General features: G+C 38.7%; 1 protein-coding gene and 1 long non-coding RNA gene across 2 annotated transcripts in view; one reads left to right on the forward strand and one right to left on the reverse strand.

Moving 5' to 3' along the window:
- LOC125778732 (uncharacterized) overlaps positions 1–18,765 on the reverse strand; it is a 138,302-nt gene that overhangs the window by 94,319 nt on the left and 25,218 nt on the right. The gene's annotated exons all lie outside the window — the stretch shown is intronic.
- Positions 15,614–18,377, forward strand: LOC105229489 (bestrophin-2). Its single transcript, XM_049457868.1, has 6 exons — positions 15,614–15,772; positions 15,843–15,953; positions 16,026–16,764; positions 16,842–17,075; positions 17,253–17,664; positions 17,768–18,377. Exons 1-6 carry the CDS (start codon positions 15,702–15,704, stop codon positions 18,175–18,177), a joined length of 1,977 nt encoding a protein of 658 aa, XP_049313825.1. The 5' UTR covers positions 15,614–15,701; the 3' UTR covers positions 18,178–18,377.

The raw sequence follows: 18,765 nt of genomic DNA on the forward strand, positions 1-18,765 counted from the left end.
GTGCGCCCTTTTTACTTTTCAGCTGAAATTAATTAAATGTACGCATTTGTTGACATTTGTGGAAATGGTGGACAGGGGAACCTTTATTTATCTACGTGTTTAAAAGCAGTGGCGATTCGTTACTTTCATTAGAGGGGAGAAAATGTTCTGTGTTCCAAGAAGCATTAGCAGACTTAAGTACAAAGTATGCCGAATGCCAACCTCTGTATGGTTAATTTTTAGTCGGACTTAGAGAATTGACGCAGTTCGGGAAGCATTAGCAGACTTATTCTGGTCTATAAGAATTTCCAAACGCCAAATTCCATCCGGTTAAATTTAACCCGGCCTAAATGTACTGACCTGTATATACCTTCATCAGTATAGGATTTGTCCTGAAACCAAGGCGAGATAAAGTATTTGATCTAAAACACATTCTCACGATAGCCGAATCTATGTAACAGGAACGGACTCGGACTTTTATCGGGTCGAGAACGGTCAATCTTTTCAAATAAAGAGAGAAAGAGAGAGACCCTTCGATCAAAGTAACAGCGACAGTTCAAGGGTAGATGAAACGAAATAGAAAGAGGGACAAAGTATATAGAGAGAATAATACACAGTTACAATACGAGAAAGAGAAAGATATAATTACAGGCAGAGAAAGAGAGAAACAAAGTTATAAAAAGGAAAATGAGTTAACGAGAACGGCTAGAGGCGAATGAATTAGATTAAAGAAGATAACCCAAACCTTACAAAAATACCAAGGATCGTTTTTGGGCATTCTTGGAGCGACTTTGGTTCTGCAACACATAAACCCGTGTGTCATCAAAAAACTGTTGTAAACAACAACTGAGCAGACCGAGGACGCTGTAAAAATGAGAAAGCAACATAAACCCTCATAAAGTAGAGCGAGTAAGGTTAGTTTACACAAAGTGACAACGCTGCATATACTACTAAATGAGTAAAGTTGGTCGCTGGCGGTCAGAGACAAATGCGAAACGGCATGAAAATTACAACAGTTCCAATATATACACTAATATAACCCTCTTTAAGCATATGTACGTATATATGTGTATATGTCTGCGCGAACTACAGTTTATTAGGTGCGAATTCCGTGCGCACGCCACAGTGACATTCGTGACGCCACTCGCACGTACCTCACACATATTGCACAACGCACTTGGACTTGGGCTGGACGCGGCAGGCTATGCGTCTACATGCCGCGAGGCGGTAGAAATTACAGATTAACATTACATAATAACAAACACACATGCAGACTCAGACACAGGCACTGGCGCTGGTGACTGCGCTGCGCACATTTATTTTGAATTCGCAGCAATTTAAATGCCGTTGAAGCACATAAATCTTCAGCTGTCAACATATTTTACGATTGCGTATACGCCGTGTGCGGCATACCAAGAAGTGTAGCTCTATATGTGAGCATGTAGCACGCACACACATACGTATATATATATACTATATATTTCACTATGTAATTGTATGTGCCATAGATAAAGCGCGTTTTGCTTGACTATGTGTTGGGGCGCGCTCATGAATTTGTAAAATTTCTACATGTGTGTATGTATGTACGTGTTTAAATTAAGGATATGCTACACATGCAAAATATAAAATGTAAAAGTTATAAATAAATAAGAGTGCTGTAAAATTAAGCTGGTCAAAAATACATGAGTATTTGCTAGAAACTTTCACATTCCATTTAATTTGCTTGAGTGTGTGAAATGACGTGAGTATGTATGTGTACATGCCTACAAAAATAACTCTAAAGGCAAAAAGCAAAGACAAAAATTCCACACACATACATATATATTTATATGTAAATACATAAATTCTTATATGTTTTATTACAACAATGTGAAGTTGACCAGCTCTTTTCTTCATTGGAATTTCATTTCTTCTGCTTGCCTCCTACCTTACCTCTACTGAACGGCGCTTGTTATGAGTTATTTTAGTTGCTTGCTTTGAGAAAGCATATTATACAGAATAACTAGCATTCTATTATTGCTGCAGTGGTGTTTCAAATATATAACTTGAAAATATCATAACTGCGGCGGCAATGAAGCTAGGACACCCACCAACCACAGCTGCATTCCTTACAGCAACTTTATGACTGTATGGCAGCTATATGCTATAGTGAACCGATCAGCATAATTTTTTCAGAGATTATAGCATTATCTTGGATATCAATCCATGCGAAATTTTGTGCAGATATCTTGTGAAATAAAAAAGTTTTCCATACAAGAACTTGATTTTGATCGGTGGGTTTGTATGGCAGCTATATGCTATAGTGCACCGATCTGAACAATCTCTTCGTATGTTGTAGTAACACTTCTCATCACTATCTGTGCAAAATTTTGAGAAGATGTCTTGCCAACTAAAAAAGTTTTCCATACAAAGAAAGTTTCTATGGCAGCTGTATACTAGAGGGACCAATTCGCGTATACATAAATAGACAGTCGAACATGGCTAAATCGACTCCACTCATCACGCTGAAGATTTATACATATGTATATATCTCATAGGATCTTAGACTTTTCCTTTTGATTGATATATATACATATATACTTCATAGGCTCTCAGAGTCCCTGGCTTTGCGTGTAGCAAACTTCGTGGCAAACCGGGCTCAGTCTATTTACTGGTGTAGTAATGTGTTTAATTTCATTCGATTTAGCTATTTTCATATTTAAACCAAAGAAATATGCTATAAATGTATTTACTATTACACTCCACTTAAAATTTTCTCTACTCGAACTTTGAGGTTATATTGAATAATGTGAAATAAATAGAAATATGCCACATTGCATGTTGATAAATTCAACAGAAATGCAATTATAAACACTTGTTAATGTGCAGAATTTTCAATAATGCAATAAACAGTTACAACAAGCCACCACAGGGAGCTTAAAATTATTGAGAGCAATTAAAGCATAAGTTTGCCATTAACATTAAACAAACGCAATTCAGCTGAGCTGGAATAGTGTCGGCTTGGCCAATACTAATGTACTTAACCGATTTGGCATATGTCGAAGTGAGGTGAACAAAACAGTTATATACACATACATTTATATATATTGAAATCTGCTTATATAAATTTCTTAGTGTAGGGTGTACATTAACAACTGCAGTCACTTTCATAGCACTTAAGCTAAACCTATTATTATAAAATATTATAGTGAGTAGTTATGATATTAGTTCGAATTGAGAGCGAAATTTCCACAAGGGAGAAAAACTGGTGCTTCGCACACGGTACCATTGTACAATTATGTAAAAACTATTTTCTTTTGTATTCTCATTACGTATACAAGCTTTATAACTCATTTAGTCCGACTGCTACTAGTCGCGTTGTAGTTCCTTTCGAACTAGTTCATATTTGACCCTAAAAACCCTAGTCTCCATTAAGTGACTTTTCTGTAATTATAGCGTTCAAATTCGTTTACTCAACTAGTCACGTTGTAGTTACTTTCAAACTAGTCCATACATGACCCTTAAAACACTAGTTTAAAACAAGTGATTTTTCGATAATTACCGGCGTTTAAATGCGTTTACCCAACATTATGCGTATGTACATATGTGTTTGTGGTCACCATTAACATGCTCGCTTGTGTGTATGTGTGGGTGTGTTGTGACAAACTTGTGCAACAATCCAAAGCTGACGCATTTCATAGCAATATCAAAGTCATCAACTTGTAATGACAACAAAAGCAACAATTACAATAGCAAAGTAACTTTCTCAACTCAAATTAAGGATGCATTTGCAACCGTGTTGCTGCCTCTGTCTAAGTGTGTGTGTGCGTCTAACTAGGATAGGAAGCGAGCGGCTGCTGAGCAGCAAATGCAGCTGTAGCTATAGAAACATCTGTCAGAACGCAGGCGAGCGTAAGAAGTTTGGCAACATGCTTATGAATATGGATATAATAACTGGCACACATATGTAGAGACAAACATGCTGTAATTTGGAGAAATTAATATGCGTAGGTACATGCCCAGTAGGAAATTTTTGTGGAAAATTATATATACAAATAAAATTGGTGGGCTGAGCAGCAGCTGTGTGATTAGAATGATGCAAGCTGTAGGTTATGTAGCAAAATTGGTCTTAAACCCGTCTTACCTTGGTCTGGGAACCATACACTAGGTTAGGTTGCATGGCTGGCACCAAGAGACCATTGCACTTGAATGATTATGATAATTCCTTTGGGAAGTCAGAAAAATATCTCCTGTAATGAGATTTTAAGTGTCGACGAAGCACCTTGTACCACTAGATGTCTACAGGTGTGGGATCTTCCAGCGAAGGAGCTGAAGTACCAGCTACATAGCCAGCACCACCGAAAATAACATCAGCCTCGAAATCCAACACAGAATAACTCTTGCCAACATGTGCTACTTCGGACTGAGTAGACAATTAAGAAGCAAAGTCCTCTCTCGACGAACAAAGACCAAATCTATAAGTCACTCATTATTCCTGTTCTGCTATATGGTACAGAGTAATGGACGATGACAACATCTGATAAATCGGCGTTACCAGTTTTTGAGAGCTCGGTTCTTCCGAAGATTTATGGTTCTTTACGCATTGGCGAATACTACAGTTGATGGAACGAAAAGCTGTACGTGATAAAGGACGACATTAACATATGTAGTTCAGTGAATCAAGAGGAAGCGGCCACGCTGGCTAGGTCATTTCGTCCGAATGGATGGAAACACTCCAGCTCTGAGAGTATTCGACGCAGTACCCGTCTTTGGAGACAGAGAAGTAGGAAGACCTCCACTGAGTTGGGGACGACCATGTGGAAAAGGACCTGGCTACACTTGAAATCTGCAACTGGTGCCAAACAGTGAACAGTGAGGCGCTATTGCAAATTAGACTATATCCATGCCGTAGAAGGAGGATGGATCTAGCTTAAGGACTCACTCTAACCATTCTTAGTGGGTACATTATGCCAAGCCATTCAATTTATTCAGCTTGAAATGACATGCACACATCTATGTGCGGTTTAAAATGTTCGGTTAGCTGCAAGGCGACAACAACTACCAACACAACTGGACAGTTGTCGCAAACAAATGCGTAATGAGCAAAATTTTCTACATAGTTTAACTATTTGAATTTTCAATTATAAGTTTTATTGCTACCTTTCGTATATTCAGTGCTTTAATGAACACAGACAAAAACTAAACGACACACGCACACATTTACGCACGCTACGAACAAACAAGCAGATGTTGCATGTTGGCCATATGTTGCATGTTGCCTTCAATATCCCGACACATATGCACAAACACGCACTTAGGCTAGCGGAATTACAAGCAACTTCAGTTAGAATTGCGGACTCGCATGCTTGAGCAACTTGCCAATGCTCAACTCCAACTCTGACAGCTTAGCAGTTGCGGCTCAATGTGTAAGCTTGTGTTAATACATTTGTATATGAATATGCGTGCTTTACAGCCAGTGAAACTTGCTGGCAGAAACATTTTCAATTCACTGCACTTTCAAATTTCGTAAATGTCAACACAAACTTACTGTTTCTCGATACTTTAGGGTGGTTCTTAAGTGTGACAAGAAAATTTTGATGACAGTTTGAAGCTAAAAAGACGAAGGTGAAATTTTCCAACACTATAGGCATTACACAATATGATCAATAGCACCGGAGATATACGACTGCAGCGACATCTATTGCCAAAGTACGAAAAGTCTTTTTCGACTACCCAGCATTTTCGAATACTTAGGCATAATAGAAGCATGTTCTATCCTACAGGGATCCATGTATAAAATTTTAAATTTTTGGACATTTTTTGGAAAACTTGAAGCTTTGATAACAAGCTTTATTTGTCTTCAATCAGCGTGCATATTTATATTTTCGTCTTTCGACCGTCATATTAACGTTAGCATAACGTAAGACTCACGACAAATTATTTGCTGTATATTTTACAACCACCCTAAACATATAATTTTACATATACATATGTACAGTCATTACAGTCGCCTTGACTTCCAACAACCAAATATTCAAGTTAAATGACACATTTTTGTCGACTTGGTATAATTTTTAAGTGAATTTATGATTAGTCAAGATTTTCAAATCAAGTAATTAAAATTGAATTTTTAATGTGTGTGCTGAATTTGAAAGGAGTTCATTGGTTGTTTAATTATGAGGCAATTAGTTGAGAATGTTTAGATGAAATTTTAAAGTTCATTAAATTATTTACGAGGTCAGTAAAATTGTGGATTGAAAGTCAATTTTAAGACGCTTTATTCCAAACTCCAAGCTTCGTGGCCAAAAATTAAGCTTAAGGTATTCGCGTGGTATCTAACTATCGATGGAGCTACTCAATATCAGGTAAAAAGAATTTCAACTGAAATATGATTCATGGAGGTACACAGTATCAGATGAATCAAAAACTAGTCTTCTCTGCCCTTATTCCATTCCGGCGAACAGTCCAGCTGAGGTAACTCAACTTCATAAAATGAGACGAACTACTCTTCCGAATCTTTTAATTGGATAGCAGAATTACTGATGCAATATTTCTGTTTCGAACTATAAATCTTACTAACGACTAATGACGTTTATCAAAACGCAATATATAGTGAGTATGTTTCAAGTATAATTTTTACCTGGAAAAATGTCACTTAATCCCGCTAGGAATCCATAAAATATCACTATGAACCTATAGATCTCGAGAATGTGTACCTATATTCAAACACAGATCTTTCAAAATGCGAAAACATGATTGAAAGGGTTCTTTGAAATGTCGAACTTCAAAAGAATACTCTTTACTAAATCCTCTTGCCCTAAATCTATAAAGTAGAGCTTATGAATGAAATGACGATATAGACGATATGATCATAGTGGTGTAAAAGACTTAAAATCATCGGAAATAAACTGATTGGATTTTAGCACTTAAAATCCCAGAGAAGTCTTTTAACAAACAGGTCAACATCCAATCTTTCATTTTCTCGATTTCAAAGCAGCTTGAAAGTACTAACAGGAGCTGTCTATTCGACGCCATGCTTAAATATGGTATCCCTACAAAACTCACACGGTTACGCGGAATGACGTCAGCCCTGTTGAAATCAAAAAGAACCACTAAAAAAAGAAATACGTGCTGTTAATATGAATCGAAAATCCATCCATTGGCATCGTAGGCCTTAAGAATGGAGCTGTCAGCGAAGTACTTTCAGTCCTTGTAAAAGAGGCGAAAGAAATTGGTCTCGTAGTAAGTACCTGGAGGCCGCAGTCAAAGATTCATCGCCTTCGCATCTTACGAACTACGTCAGAAACATTGACGATGGCGACTCAAGATGAGAAAGCGCTTGTAGCAATCAAAAAATTTGTTCTTCGCAAGATCTTTGGAGCCTTCCGCTTAAGCTATCAGGCGACATGCGTATAGTTAAACACAAAAAGATCCAACGAATCCACTAGTGAGGCCATGTCATTAGCATGGAAAATGATTAAAACGGAAGCAAGGACGCCACCGTATCCAATAAAAGGACCAAGTGCATAGTGAGCTGTCTTCAATTAGGATGTACAACTGGCGTGACCTGGCAAAGGAACTGATATTCTGTTCGGTAGGAGGGAAATTAAATGCTTTGAAATGTAATTAATTTCGAAGTCCCACGCATATGAGCAACCAGCTCCGTCGAAAAATATTTAAACTCTGCTGCATTATTTGGATATGGACACCACCGCAGAGTTTACTTCCGCTTAAAAAAAATGGTAATACCCCAACATCGGTAGTTGTGTGCCACTTTTCCGCCTTGTACCTCCACATTGTCGTCGTCGCTGTGCTTTCCGTGTAATCATGATTGTACCATTTCCAAATCATTAATTTTTTACTCGACGACAATGTCACACTTTTGGTTTCATTTTTGTGGCGTTTGTCAAGCCATAACTGCAGCCAAAGCAGCTGCCATTGTCTGCCCAGGCAAAGTTACGTGTTTTATCGCACAATGCCACGCATACTTGCACCCACACAACGAGGAGTACGAGTGCTTAAAATTCAAAGCGAGTACGAGTGAGTGAGTGCTGGGAAGAAAAGAGGACGACGGCATGAAAGCGCCCACTGCTTTGTCCGTAAAGTGTCAATAAGGCATGCGAGATGCGGCTATTAAGCCAACCTAGCGCCAGCTGACGAGTGTGATAAAAGGCAGCTGCAAATTGAGAGTAGGGAGACGTTGAAAAATGGTAGGAGCACAAGCGTGTACTGTGTCTTCGATGGTAATGCCATTACAGCAGCCGCAGCAACTACACAGCTCAGTCGAGCTCAGCCGGCGTACAGCCGTAGCCGCAAGCGAAAGGAACGTGTCTGAGGACTTGCCGGTTATTTGATGGGATTTTGGCGCTACACATGCAACGCTGCGTAACTTTCTCTCTTTCTCTCCCACTCTCTTAATATCTTTTGTTAAAGCTGCCACTGCTGCCTTGGCTTTTGTAGCGGCTGATAATTTTTATGAGGATTTTTTCGCTTGTTGCTATTATTGTTGTCCAGTTTGAAGCGGCCATAACTCGACGACCGGGAAGTGAGAGTTAGCCTGTGTGTGGCGTGGGTGTGTACATGTTGTCAACAAAAGTTTTGACTGCCCAAAGGCAGCTCAGGCACGGTCGCCTTGAAAAACAAGGAGGTGGGAGCTTTTCAAGCTCTATGGTCTCTGCAACGAGTTGTTGTGGCATGTAGCCGTGCTGGTCAGCTCTTTGTTTGTTTTGTCGTTTCAATTTTTTTTGTTAGTAGCTTTGTTATTTTATTGTTTTGCGCTGGTTTTGTCAATTTGCTATAGCAGCACCAGCAGCCTCATCAATTCAATTTAACTTGTTTCTTTCGCTCACTGGCCACATTTACTGGGTACATGCCTTCTACCAAATGCTAACCAAAAGCTACATTTGCGGCACGTAACAGTTTTTAGTTAGGAAAAAAGTTAAACCGTAACAAAGTATCAAAACAATGGATGGTGAAAAATCACAGACAGACGGACGCCATTCACACTTGGTACCAGACGTGATGGACTATTAGCGTGTGCGCTATAATGGGGCGTCGGGAGCTTATTGTTTAGCACTACTTTAGTGATACTTGAATTTCGGGACGCAAAACTGTTAATATGTTAATCCCGAAAATTTTCGGGATTGCGAATTTTTTTAAAGTTAATAGAAAAAGAGTAAAAATAAATTCTCTAAAAATACTGGACTCAAAAATATTAAAAAAATTTAGGGATTATTCGGATTTTTTATTATGTATAAAAAAAAAACAAAATTAAATTCTCTATAAATTACAAGAGTTAAAAACATCGGGATTATTTTGTTAGGTTTGTTAGGGCGACTAAAATTAGATTTTTCGAACATTTTTAGCGAAATTTCGATACTTAAAATGTTAAGAAAATTTTCGGGATTATTCGGGATTTTTTTATTATGTATAAAAAACAACGCAAATTAAATTCTTTACAAATTTATAGTATTAAAACATTAAAAAAATTTCGGGAATATTCGGGATTTTTAATATGTATAAAAAACAACTAAATTCTTCTCTATAATTTTCTGGAATTAAAAACATTAAGAAATTTTCGGGACTGATCGGGATTATTTTTTTATGCATGACTAAAATTAAATTTTCGAAAATTTTTATAAAAGTTTTAAGAAAAATTTCGGGACTAATCGGGATTTTTTCATAGGAATAAAAAGTGACTAAAATTAAATTTACAAAAATTTCCAAGACTCGAAAATATTAAGAAAATTTTCGGGATTAATCGGGACCCCCTAACGTCGCCGCTTGTTGATTTCGCCACAATAACGAGACACACATTTTCCAGCGCTGCTTTGATCATTTTGTCATTTGATTTTATTTCCATTTTTCGCTTTAATCGCTTCGCCGAAATTCACCGCTTTTATGGCATTTGTGGCATTATTATTATTTCACTTTTTATATGTTCGCTTTTTATTGCGCAAATTATAAAATCGCAAAGTTTGTCACAGTTTTTCACAACTTTCAAACCAACGTTCCCCACCATCTCGCCCCCAGCCAGCGCTGCATGAAATTTCATTTAATTTTGTTCAACGCCGAAACTTTTTTGCTGAGACTCACCATTCACACGGCTGTGATTGCTTTTGGTGTTGTTAATTTTTTGCTTTTGAGCGTCTGCTTATCGTCCTTTGGTCAGCCACAGCTGAGTTTTCATGGCGTAATAGCGCGCATTCACAACAAATTCGGAGTGATGCGCGCCATATTGGCATTTGTTAATGTCAATTTCTCCGCGTTGTTGCTGTTGTGTTTGTTTTTGAGAAACGCTAGTAGCGCTACTGTCGGTGCTGCATTCAAGGTTGTCAGTATATAACTATATACGGTAAAGTTAGAAAATTATTGGTTGGATATTTGTAGACAGTATTGGTAAGTAAGCGTTAAAGTGGCTTCAGCAGATCATATTTGAGCCCATGGCTCAGATTTTTCCCGAGAGGTCCCTTAGTTTTAGAAGTTTTACTGACCAAGAGTGGCATACAGATCAAAATATATTCTTTTTCCGAAAGCTCAACAGTTTTTGGGAGCTTTCAAACTCGTTAATTTTCTGAACTTCGTGCTTTTTTTTAAGTTTTATTGACCTAGAGTTGCATAAAACTCAAAATAGTAACATCCCTTGAGCTTTGAAAAAGCTCATTGATTTTTATAGGTCTTCTACTCTCCGCAGCTTTCCTTAGATTTGTTTTTTTCTGAAAAGCCTCTTAGTTTCTGAAGTTTAACTGACTTATATTGGCATACAGTTGAAAATATATTTTTTTTTCGAGATTTGAAAAAGCTTACCGGCTCTTGGGAGCTTTTAGTCCAGTTAAATTTCAGAATTTTGTGCTTTTTTGAAGTTTTACTAACCCAGAATTTAATTTTTTGTTAAATGAAGCTCAAAATCTCACCTGTCCAACACTATATGATATGACACAATGTGATTGGTAGCACTGGAGATATGTACATATATGACTGCAACGACATCTATTGTCAAAATACGAAAGCTTTTTCGACTAACCAATATACAGATTACTGGCCGAGTTTCTCTATTTGAAATGCTAAAGTAACCTTTCTCGTAATAACAGCTATTTAAACTAGTTCGAACTTTGGAATAAATACTTCTCATATAATTTATCTATGCTGTGGCGGTTATGCAAATAGCCATTATACATCAATTTAAATACCCCAAAGCCACGCTATAATATTCAAATTTGCAAAAAAGCTCACTCCGCACTTTGCCATCATTATTTACCTATAATAAGCCGAAGCCGATGGCAACACTTCGCTGCACGCATGCAATCCATCAAAGCCAACAAAACGCGCGCACAACAAAAACATTTTGGAAATGCAAATAAATATTATGTCAGCGTTGCACACAGCCGCACAAGAACAATCGGCGTATGCGCCACAATGCAACGGTCACGCAGCGGTCAGCTGGTTAGCTGCAGCGGCGCCTAACAGCAACACTAACAACAATAAGCAGCTGTGGAAGCACAATGGCATAGAAAAATGCCTGCAACTGCCAATTACGCAAGCGCCTGTATACACTTGTATATATGTGTGTGTAAGCATTTCGCACACAATGCCATTTTGTTATTTTTCACGCAAATCAAACTGCGTTTATTTGTGCAGCACTCGCTGATTGCTGATTGCGTGGCTACGTGGCTACGTGGCACACACCCATTTTGCTGGCAATTTAATTTGATTTAATTTTATGCCCGAACAAATTTGTACATAATTGCCAATTAACACTTTTCGTTCAATGGTCAAGCAGCAGCTGAGCGCTCGTGTTGCATGTGTTGCATTCATATATTGCGCGTTGTTGACTGATTGACTGTGCGCTTGGTCAACTGGTGGACAGGTGGATGCATTTTTTTTCGGTTCAGCAAATTAATTGTAGTTGTTGTTGTTGTTGTTGGCTACCGTATACATTTTTTCTTTGCATTTGGTGGAAATTTGCGTGCCACATGTGTAAATGAGTGTGCTACGTTGCTGTGATGTTAAAAAAGCGCAAATTTGCAGCGGCACATAAATGTCCCAACTGGGAAATCGCTACTGAATTTTGCTGAAACATACTGTTAATGCTGCTAGAGGTGGAAATTGGAGTTTGAATGGAGTCTGTGACTGGAGTAATCGGCTGGGGAGCATCTGCATACTAGTCCCTCGGTTTTTGAGATATCTATATGAAATTTTGCCAAAGCCTTTTCAAACTAAGAGTATGCTCCTTTGTCAGAATGGCTGATATTGGATCATTACAGCATATAGCTGCCATACAAACTGACCGTTCAAAATCAAGTTCTTGTAGGAAAAATATTTTATTTCACAAGATATCGACATGAAACTTGGCACGGATTATTGTCCAAGGTAGCGGTGCCATCTCCGAAAAAATTGTTCAAATTGAGCTAATATAGCATATAGCTATCATACAAACTGAACGATTGAAATCAAGTTCCTGTATTAAAAACTCTTTTATTTTAAAAGATATGGGCACGAAACTTGGCACAGATTGTTATCAGAGAAAAAGTTATAGTCCTCAAGATACAATTTTCAGATCGTACTACAATAACCTTTAGCTGCCATACAAACTAACCTATTAAAACCAAGCCATTGTATAGAAAACTTTTTAGTTTGACGAGATATCAACAAGAAATTTGGCATGGATTATTGCCTAAGGCAGTAGCAAAATCTCCGAATAAACTATTCAGATCGGATCACTATATCATACAGCTGCCCAACAGATTTCTGATTTATGAATGGCTTTATAGCTTCGGTGAAAGCGAAGTTAAGGGTTTTTTTGTTAACTCAATACTAACAAAATTTGAATAAAAAGAATTTTTTTATATTTTAAAAATTTTCTTCGCATTGAAAAATATGTGTATGAAAATTATTTGTCTATGAAATTGATATTTTTTCAACAAATATTTATTTATAAAACATTTTTTAAATGCGATTTCTACGCAACTAAATACTTAATATTTTGTTCGTTGGGCTATCTTCATTACTACCATTACTACGTTTTTTGTTGTTTTTGGCGTCAGCTTTAACAATTTGGTCATTTTGATTTCCTGCAGCAAGCGATTGACGCACAACAAACATACATGCTATATAAATATACACATGCACACATACAACCCAAATGTTTGTTATTTGTTATTATTGTAATTTTTTCAGCTATTTCACTCGCTGATGATTTCGCTGATTCCTAGCAACGGCAAATGGCAACAGCAATAATACGCAAAAATATCAAATGGACACTGCGATAATGACGAACAAACAGGAAAGCACACACACACACACGCACACACATGTAAACAAACCAAATGGCAAGTGACCAACAGCAAACACAACTACAACTACAAATATATGCCTCAGTGTCTGCTATGCTACATGCGGCACCTATGAGTAATAACAGCAATGTCCGGCTCTTTCTCCTAGCAATCGCCATCTTCCACGCCACTACGCTTCAGCGCACCGTTGCGGACGCTGATCAATTTTAAATCCAAATTGGCTAAATTATTCATGCGACAAAATAAATTATCGCAAAATGCGCTCATCAAATGGCTGCAACCGTTGCGGCCGCCGTTGGCAATCACCTTGATATTGTTTTTGCTGCCGCACCGTAACCAAAAACCAACAACAAAGCATGAACAACAGTAGCAGTGGCAGCAGCGTATCGTAAAATTCATAGCCCGAACATTTTTGCTGTAATTAAATCCAATTTTCACGTGACGCGTCATAAATTTCAAATGTAAATTAGCCAGGACGCAATTGGGCAGTTGCGCAGGACCTTCCAGGCCAAATGTAATGCTCAATTTTGTTGTTGCTACTAACAGAAGCGAGCGCCTAGCTAATAAGCTGCCGCTATTTGCTAAGTGTTGTTGCTATTATTATGATTTTTTTTGCGAAATTTTGCATTTAAATTTTGATATTTTTCTTGCGGCAGCTGCTCCGGTCTCTAATTAATGGCACAGCTTCTGGTTTTCTTCATAATAATTCTATAAATAAACAGTTTTCGTTTTAATTGCGCCAAAAGCTGCTGCGCATTATGAAATTTTCGTAATAGATTTGAATTGATTGGTAGCCTATCCAATAGGCGCTTGCTGCTGGCGCTAGAACACATTGCTCTACTGCATTACTGCCACGAGCCTTAAATAGCTTTCGATAGAGTCAAGAGAGCGCAACAGCTGTGCCAGCGAATTATTCACTCAATATTGAACTATGCAAAATACCGTTATTACTTAATAATAATGTATATAGGATTACAAAACAAAATATATTTACAAAGACTGTTTGTTTAATCCGGAAAAAGATAGTTTAAAAAGTTATTGACTTCCCAAAGATCTTTCTTTAGAACCCTAGAAGCATGAAAGTGTCCCACGAACATCTTTACCTCGTTGATTGAGCAAAATGCACTGAATATATAGCATAAGAATGCAGCAGGAAGTGCCTGGATCTTTCCACCTTACTCCCTTTCATATAACTTTGGCATTCAGAGGATCTTCTGCATTCTAATATGAGTCAAAATAATCCGGCAGTCGCAAAGGACTTGGTCGTCGACTAGCGTCTGTTAGTGCACACGAGATCCATTGATCCACTGCTATAGTTAAAAACGCTAATGGAGATACAACTCCGTCGTAATCCGAAATAAGCAGTACAAAGGTGCCCTTCGGCTATGGGTGCTAGAGTTTCCGTTTCGGCCGGGAACTCAAACGATTCTGATGATGAAGTAACTTGATGCTATTTTTGGTGAGGACAGGTACTCCTTGACTAGCTTTGAGCTTACAATTAGGGATCTCAGCGCTAGTATTATTGCTCTGCTTTCAGAGTAAATGTTCACTACCCTCAAAGAGGTTTCACTTCGTAGCGGTACGTTTACCACGACCTTAATAGCGGTAGTCCGGTAGCTTAAAGATAAAATTAAAGGAGAGCTTCTTAAACAGCAAACACCCTCTCCAACCTTCCCTGTTAGCATCGACCAATCCGTGAAAAAACTTCCCCAGCGACTTCTCCCCATTCACATATCCCTCGTCGGTATGTAAGCAGAGAAAAAGCAGCCACCAGTGACCTTTGCGATGCCGTGATCAAAGTTTTCAGGTTCAGCAGTTGAAGTAGGAGGGAATTTCGGTGTGTTCTTGCCGGATCTCTTCACATACCAGCTTCGCTGAGCCTCAGATTGCACTTCCGTGCAATATATCCGCTGGCAATGTCCATGGCTGCTATATTTTAAAATGTATTAACTGCTATTATTGGTGCAATCCGTAGATCACCGAGAGATGACGCCAAGAGGCTTTCTTTAGAGACATTTAAGCTTCTTAGCAGCTGCGGGCCCTAACCATACGAACACTCATAAACCATAATATATTATTGCCTTGACTACGGTTTCGTAGAGCCAAGACATCACAATCTCACAAATACTCTTAAATATCTCTTTTCATCTTGATTAGTTAGTCCTCCATTTCTATAAATTGATTTTCCTTAACAGAAATTTCTACAATTAATCACCGAGCTTCACAAAATGTTGCATGAAATTGGATTACCCGATTCCATTTATTATTTTCGAATACTCAATATTGATTTCCAAAAAAACCTACTGGGTTTATTAAAGTTAATTTCAATCATATACTTTTGCTGAATTAAAAACTTCCAAAAAATTTTCCATTTTGTCAAACAATAAGAAAATTATTTTCATTCGAGCACATACCGACCTAGAGCTGCCTTAAAAAATATTTTAAAAAACAATGACCGTTTCTTATAACGCCGAAGTAGCATCCTGTCGTGGTTTTGGTTGCTTTCTCACACTACTAAGAAGGTTATATTTTCAAAAGCCGGAACTTATAAATTATAAAACAATTCCCATTACAACCCTTTCGATTTTGCAGATGGCGCGGCAGCATTTACAAGCTCATTTGGCGTGATTTGCTGGCCTTTCTGTTCATATACTATATGCTCAACTTGATTTACCAATTCGTTTTGAGTGACAAAGCACAAAGGTGAGTGTACGAAATAAAGTAACAATTCCTTCGTAAAAAGTTGCCTTCTTCTTCTCTTTCGGCTTCTCCCAGCAATTTTGAGAACCTTGTGCACTACTGCAACAGCTACGGCTCGCTCATACCGCTCTCATTCGTGCTCGGCTTCTATGTCACAGTTGTAATGCAACGCTGGTGGGATCAATATATGACCATACCTTGGCCAGATCCGATAGCTGTCTTCGTGAGTGCCAATGTGCATGGTCAGGATGAGCGTGCACGTGTTATGCGTCGCACCGTTATGCGCTATGTTTGTCTTTGTCTCACCATTGTATTTACACAAATCGCGCCACGCGTCAAGAAACGTTTTCCCACGCTCGATCATCTAGTCGAAGCGGGTTTGTTGTTGGAGAATGAGAAGCTTGTCATACAAGACTTAAATGTCGCCTTTCCGAAGTATCCAAAATACTGGTTACCTATCGTTTGGGCTGCCAGCATTATAACGCGTGCACGTAAGGAGGGACGCATACGTGATGATTTCTCGGTAAAAACCATTATTGATGCTTTGAATACATTTCGTGGCAATTGTGGCGTCTTGCTGTTCTATGACACCATTTCGGTGCCACTGGTGTACACGCAAGTCGTCACGTTGGCGGTGTATACCTACTTCATTTGTCAAGTGATCGGTCATCAGTGGACTAAGCATGACAACCAGAACTATGTGGATCTCTACTTTCCATTATTCACCACTTTGCAATTCTTCTTCTACATGGGTTGGCTAAAAGTGGCCGAGACGCTGATAAACCCTTTTGGTGAAGATGACGATGATTTTGAGGTGAGTGTTTGGTGGCATGAAGTACGATATCGTATAAAGGATGTTGATTTTCCGTTGTATATTGTTTTGGCCAATAGGTCAACTGGATGATTGATCGCAATCTCCAAGTTTCCTATCTCATTGTCGACGAAATGCATCACGAGCATCCCGAATTGGTCAAGGATCAGTATTGGGATGAAGTTTTCCCCAATGAACTGCCCTATCAAGTGGATAGTAAGCGCGAACAGCCACCGGTACAGTCCACCGCCAAATTGGACTTTAACACCAACCAAACAGCGCTCTCACGATCTGAGTCCAAATATGATGGCATGGTAAGTAAATTAAGAGAGTGAAAGATAAAGAAAGATGGGTGGAGATATAGAAAACGGAAAAGTAGCTACAGAGTGGTAAAAATAGAGAGGCCTAAATAGAAGGAAAAATATAGAGAGATCACTTGTCGCAAAAATAGGTCATATTAATATCATATACGGAATTATCATCCATTTTAGACCACCAGCACACGAATTGAGGACCGTCCCACAGCATCGTCTTCACTCAGCCGCATGACCGACACCAGTTTACGCTTTCGTACGGCTTTGCAAAGATTTCTCTCACGCGAACCCAACGAAAAAGAGAGCAATATATCACAGCCAGATGCCGAGAAGCAAACTTCCGCACAAACTAATGGTTCCGTGCACTCCCTTATCAAATCGCCGACCACAATACGACCTGCCGAAGCTTTGCATATAATCGATGAGAAAATCGATGATATGGATGCTGATCGAACACTAACCGAACATCCGGAGATATCGCCGACCAAAGATGTGCGCGAAATATTTCGTGGTGACGCTGAGGAGGGCATAACACCGAGTAGCGTGGAGAGTATCCGCAGGGAAAGTGTCACATCGGCGCAGGTTACATGTAAGTTAAAGATGAAATAAATTTGATGGGGACTCACTGGGAAGCCGATGCGATAGTTCGATTTAAAAGGTATTGCTAACGGTATTAATCCTTTTCACTGTAGTTGAAGACGTGGAAGAGGATGTTGAGGAGGAGGAAGAGCCCGAAGACGAATTCGAACGTTTGCGTGAAGAGCGCGAACGTGAACGTTTCGAAAGGCAAAAATTGAAGTATGCACGCGGCATTTCGGCTGCGACCAATCTGAATTTGGACGCTGATTTGACAGGCGTACCGGCTACGCAATCGCCAACAGCGCGTGGCATGCCAACGACTGAGGAAACCTTCAGTGTACATTCGTTGACCAGGCAGATGACATCACCTATGGCAATTGGAACGGCACAACAGTCGCCACAACAGCAACAAGAGCAACAAAAGGATTCAACAACTAAACGGAAGCCAAAGAGACAGCAGGAACATGAAGATAATGGTGAAGAGGAGCTCGATGAAGAGGAACACGAAGAAGAACGGAAGTAGCTGAAAGCAAGGCATTTGCTATGGTAAAATTTTATAGCCATTTTCAACATTCCACATATTTATATGAATTATTTATTTATTTTATCTATATGAATTAATTTATTACTTTGCAAAGGCCTTTTCTAATACTTCTACATTCATTATATTGCCAAATTTTGCCGGCTTCCATTAAAATAAATAAAACTTTGCAATAATTCAACACAAAATTAAGTCGCCATTTGGCATCATAGAAGTATACATTTAGGCGCAGCCACATTGACTAAACGAGTTGTAGCAATATTGTGCGCCACAATGACATAACTTTTCCATAAGTTGATGGTCACACAAATATTGCTCATTTTGTTGCCTTTGGCCAGTGGCAAATGTGTGATAACGATTACTCTTCATATACTGCAATTGGCAAGAGTTCATTAGGGATGTACATATAGACATATATCTCGATATTGGGGCAATACACAAGCCTCGGAGGTTAATGGCAAAATTATGCGTACGCCATAATGTCTCTAGGGCAGCCAAATGGGTAGCAATCCTAAAGTTAAAATCGAAAATTGAGCTACGCAACGCATATGCGGAGAGTGAGAGATAGAA

Source organism: Bactrocera dorsalis, chromosome 5 (assembly GCF_023373825.1).
Source record: "Bactrocera dorsalis isolate Fly_Bdor chromosome 5, ASM2337382v1, whole genome shotgun sequence".
Classification (NCBI taxonomy): Eukaryota; Metazoa; Arthropoda; class Insecta; order Diptera; family Tephritidae; genus Bactrocera; species Bactrocera dorsalis.

What these genes read in the sequence shown, in the direction of transcription:
- LOC105229489 (XM_049457868.1), top strand. Translation starts at nt 15,702, where the DNA reads ATGACCGTTTCTTATAACGCCGAAGTAGCATCCTGTCGTGGTTTTGGT. An exon ending in TTTCTCACACTACTAAGAAG is followed by an intron (nt 15,773 to 15,842) that starts GTTATATTTTCA and finishes TCGATTTTGCAG; the next exon opens with ATGGCGCGGCAGCATTTACA. An exon ending in TTGAGTGACAAAGCACAAAG is followed by an intron (nt 15,954 to 16,025) that starts GTGAGTGTACGA and finishes GGCTTCTCCCAG; the next exon opens with CAATTTTGAGAACCTTGTGC.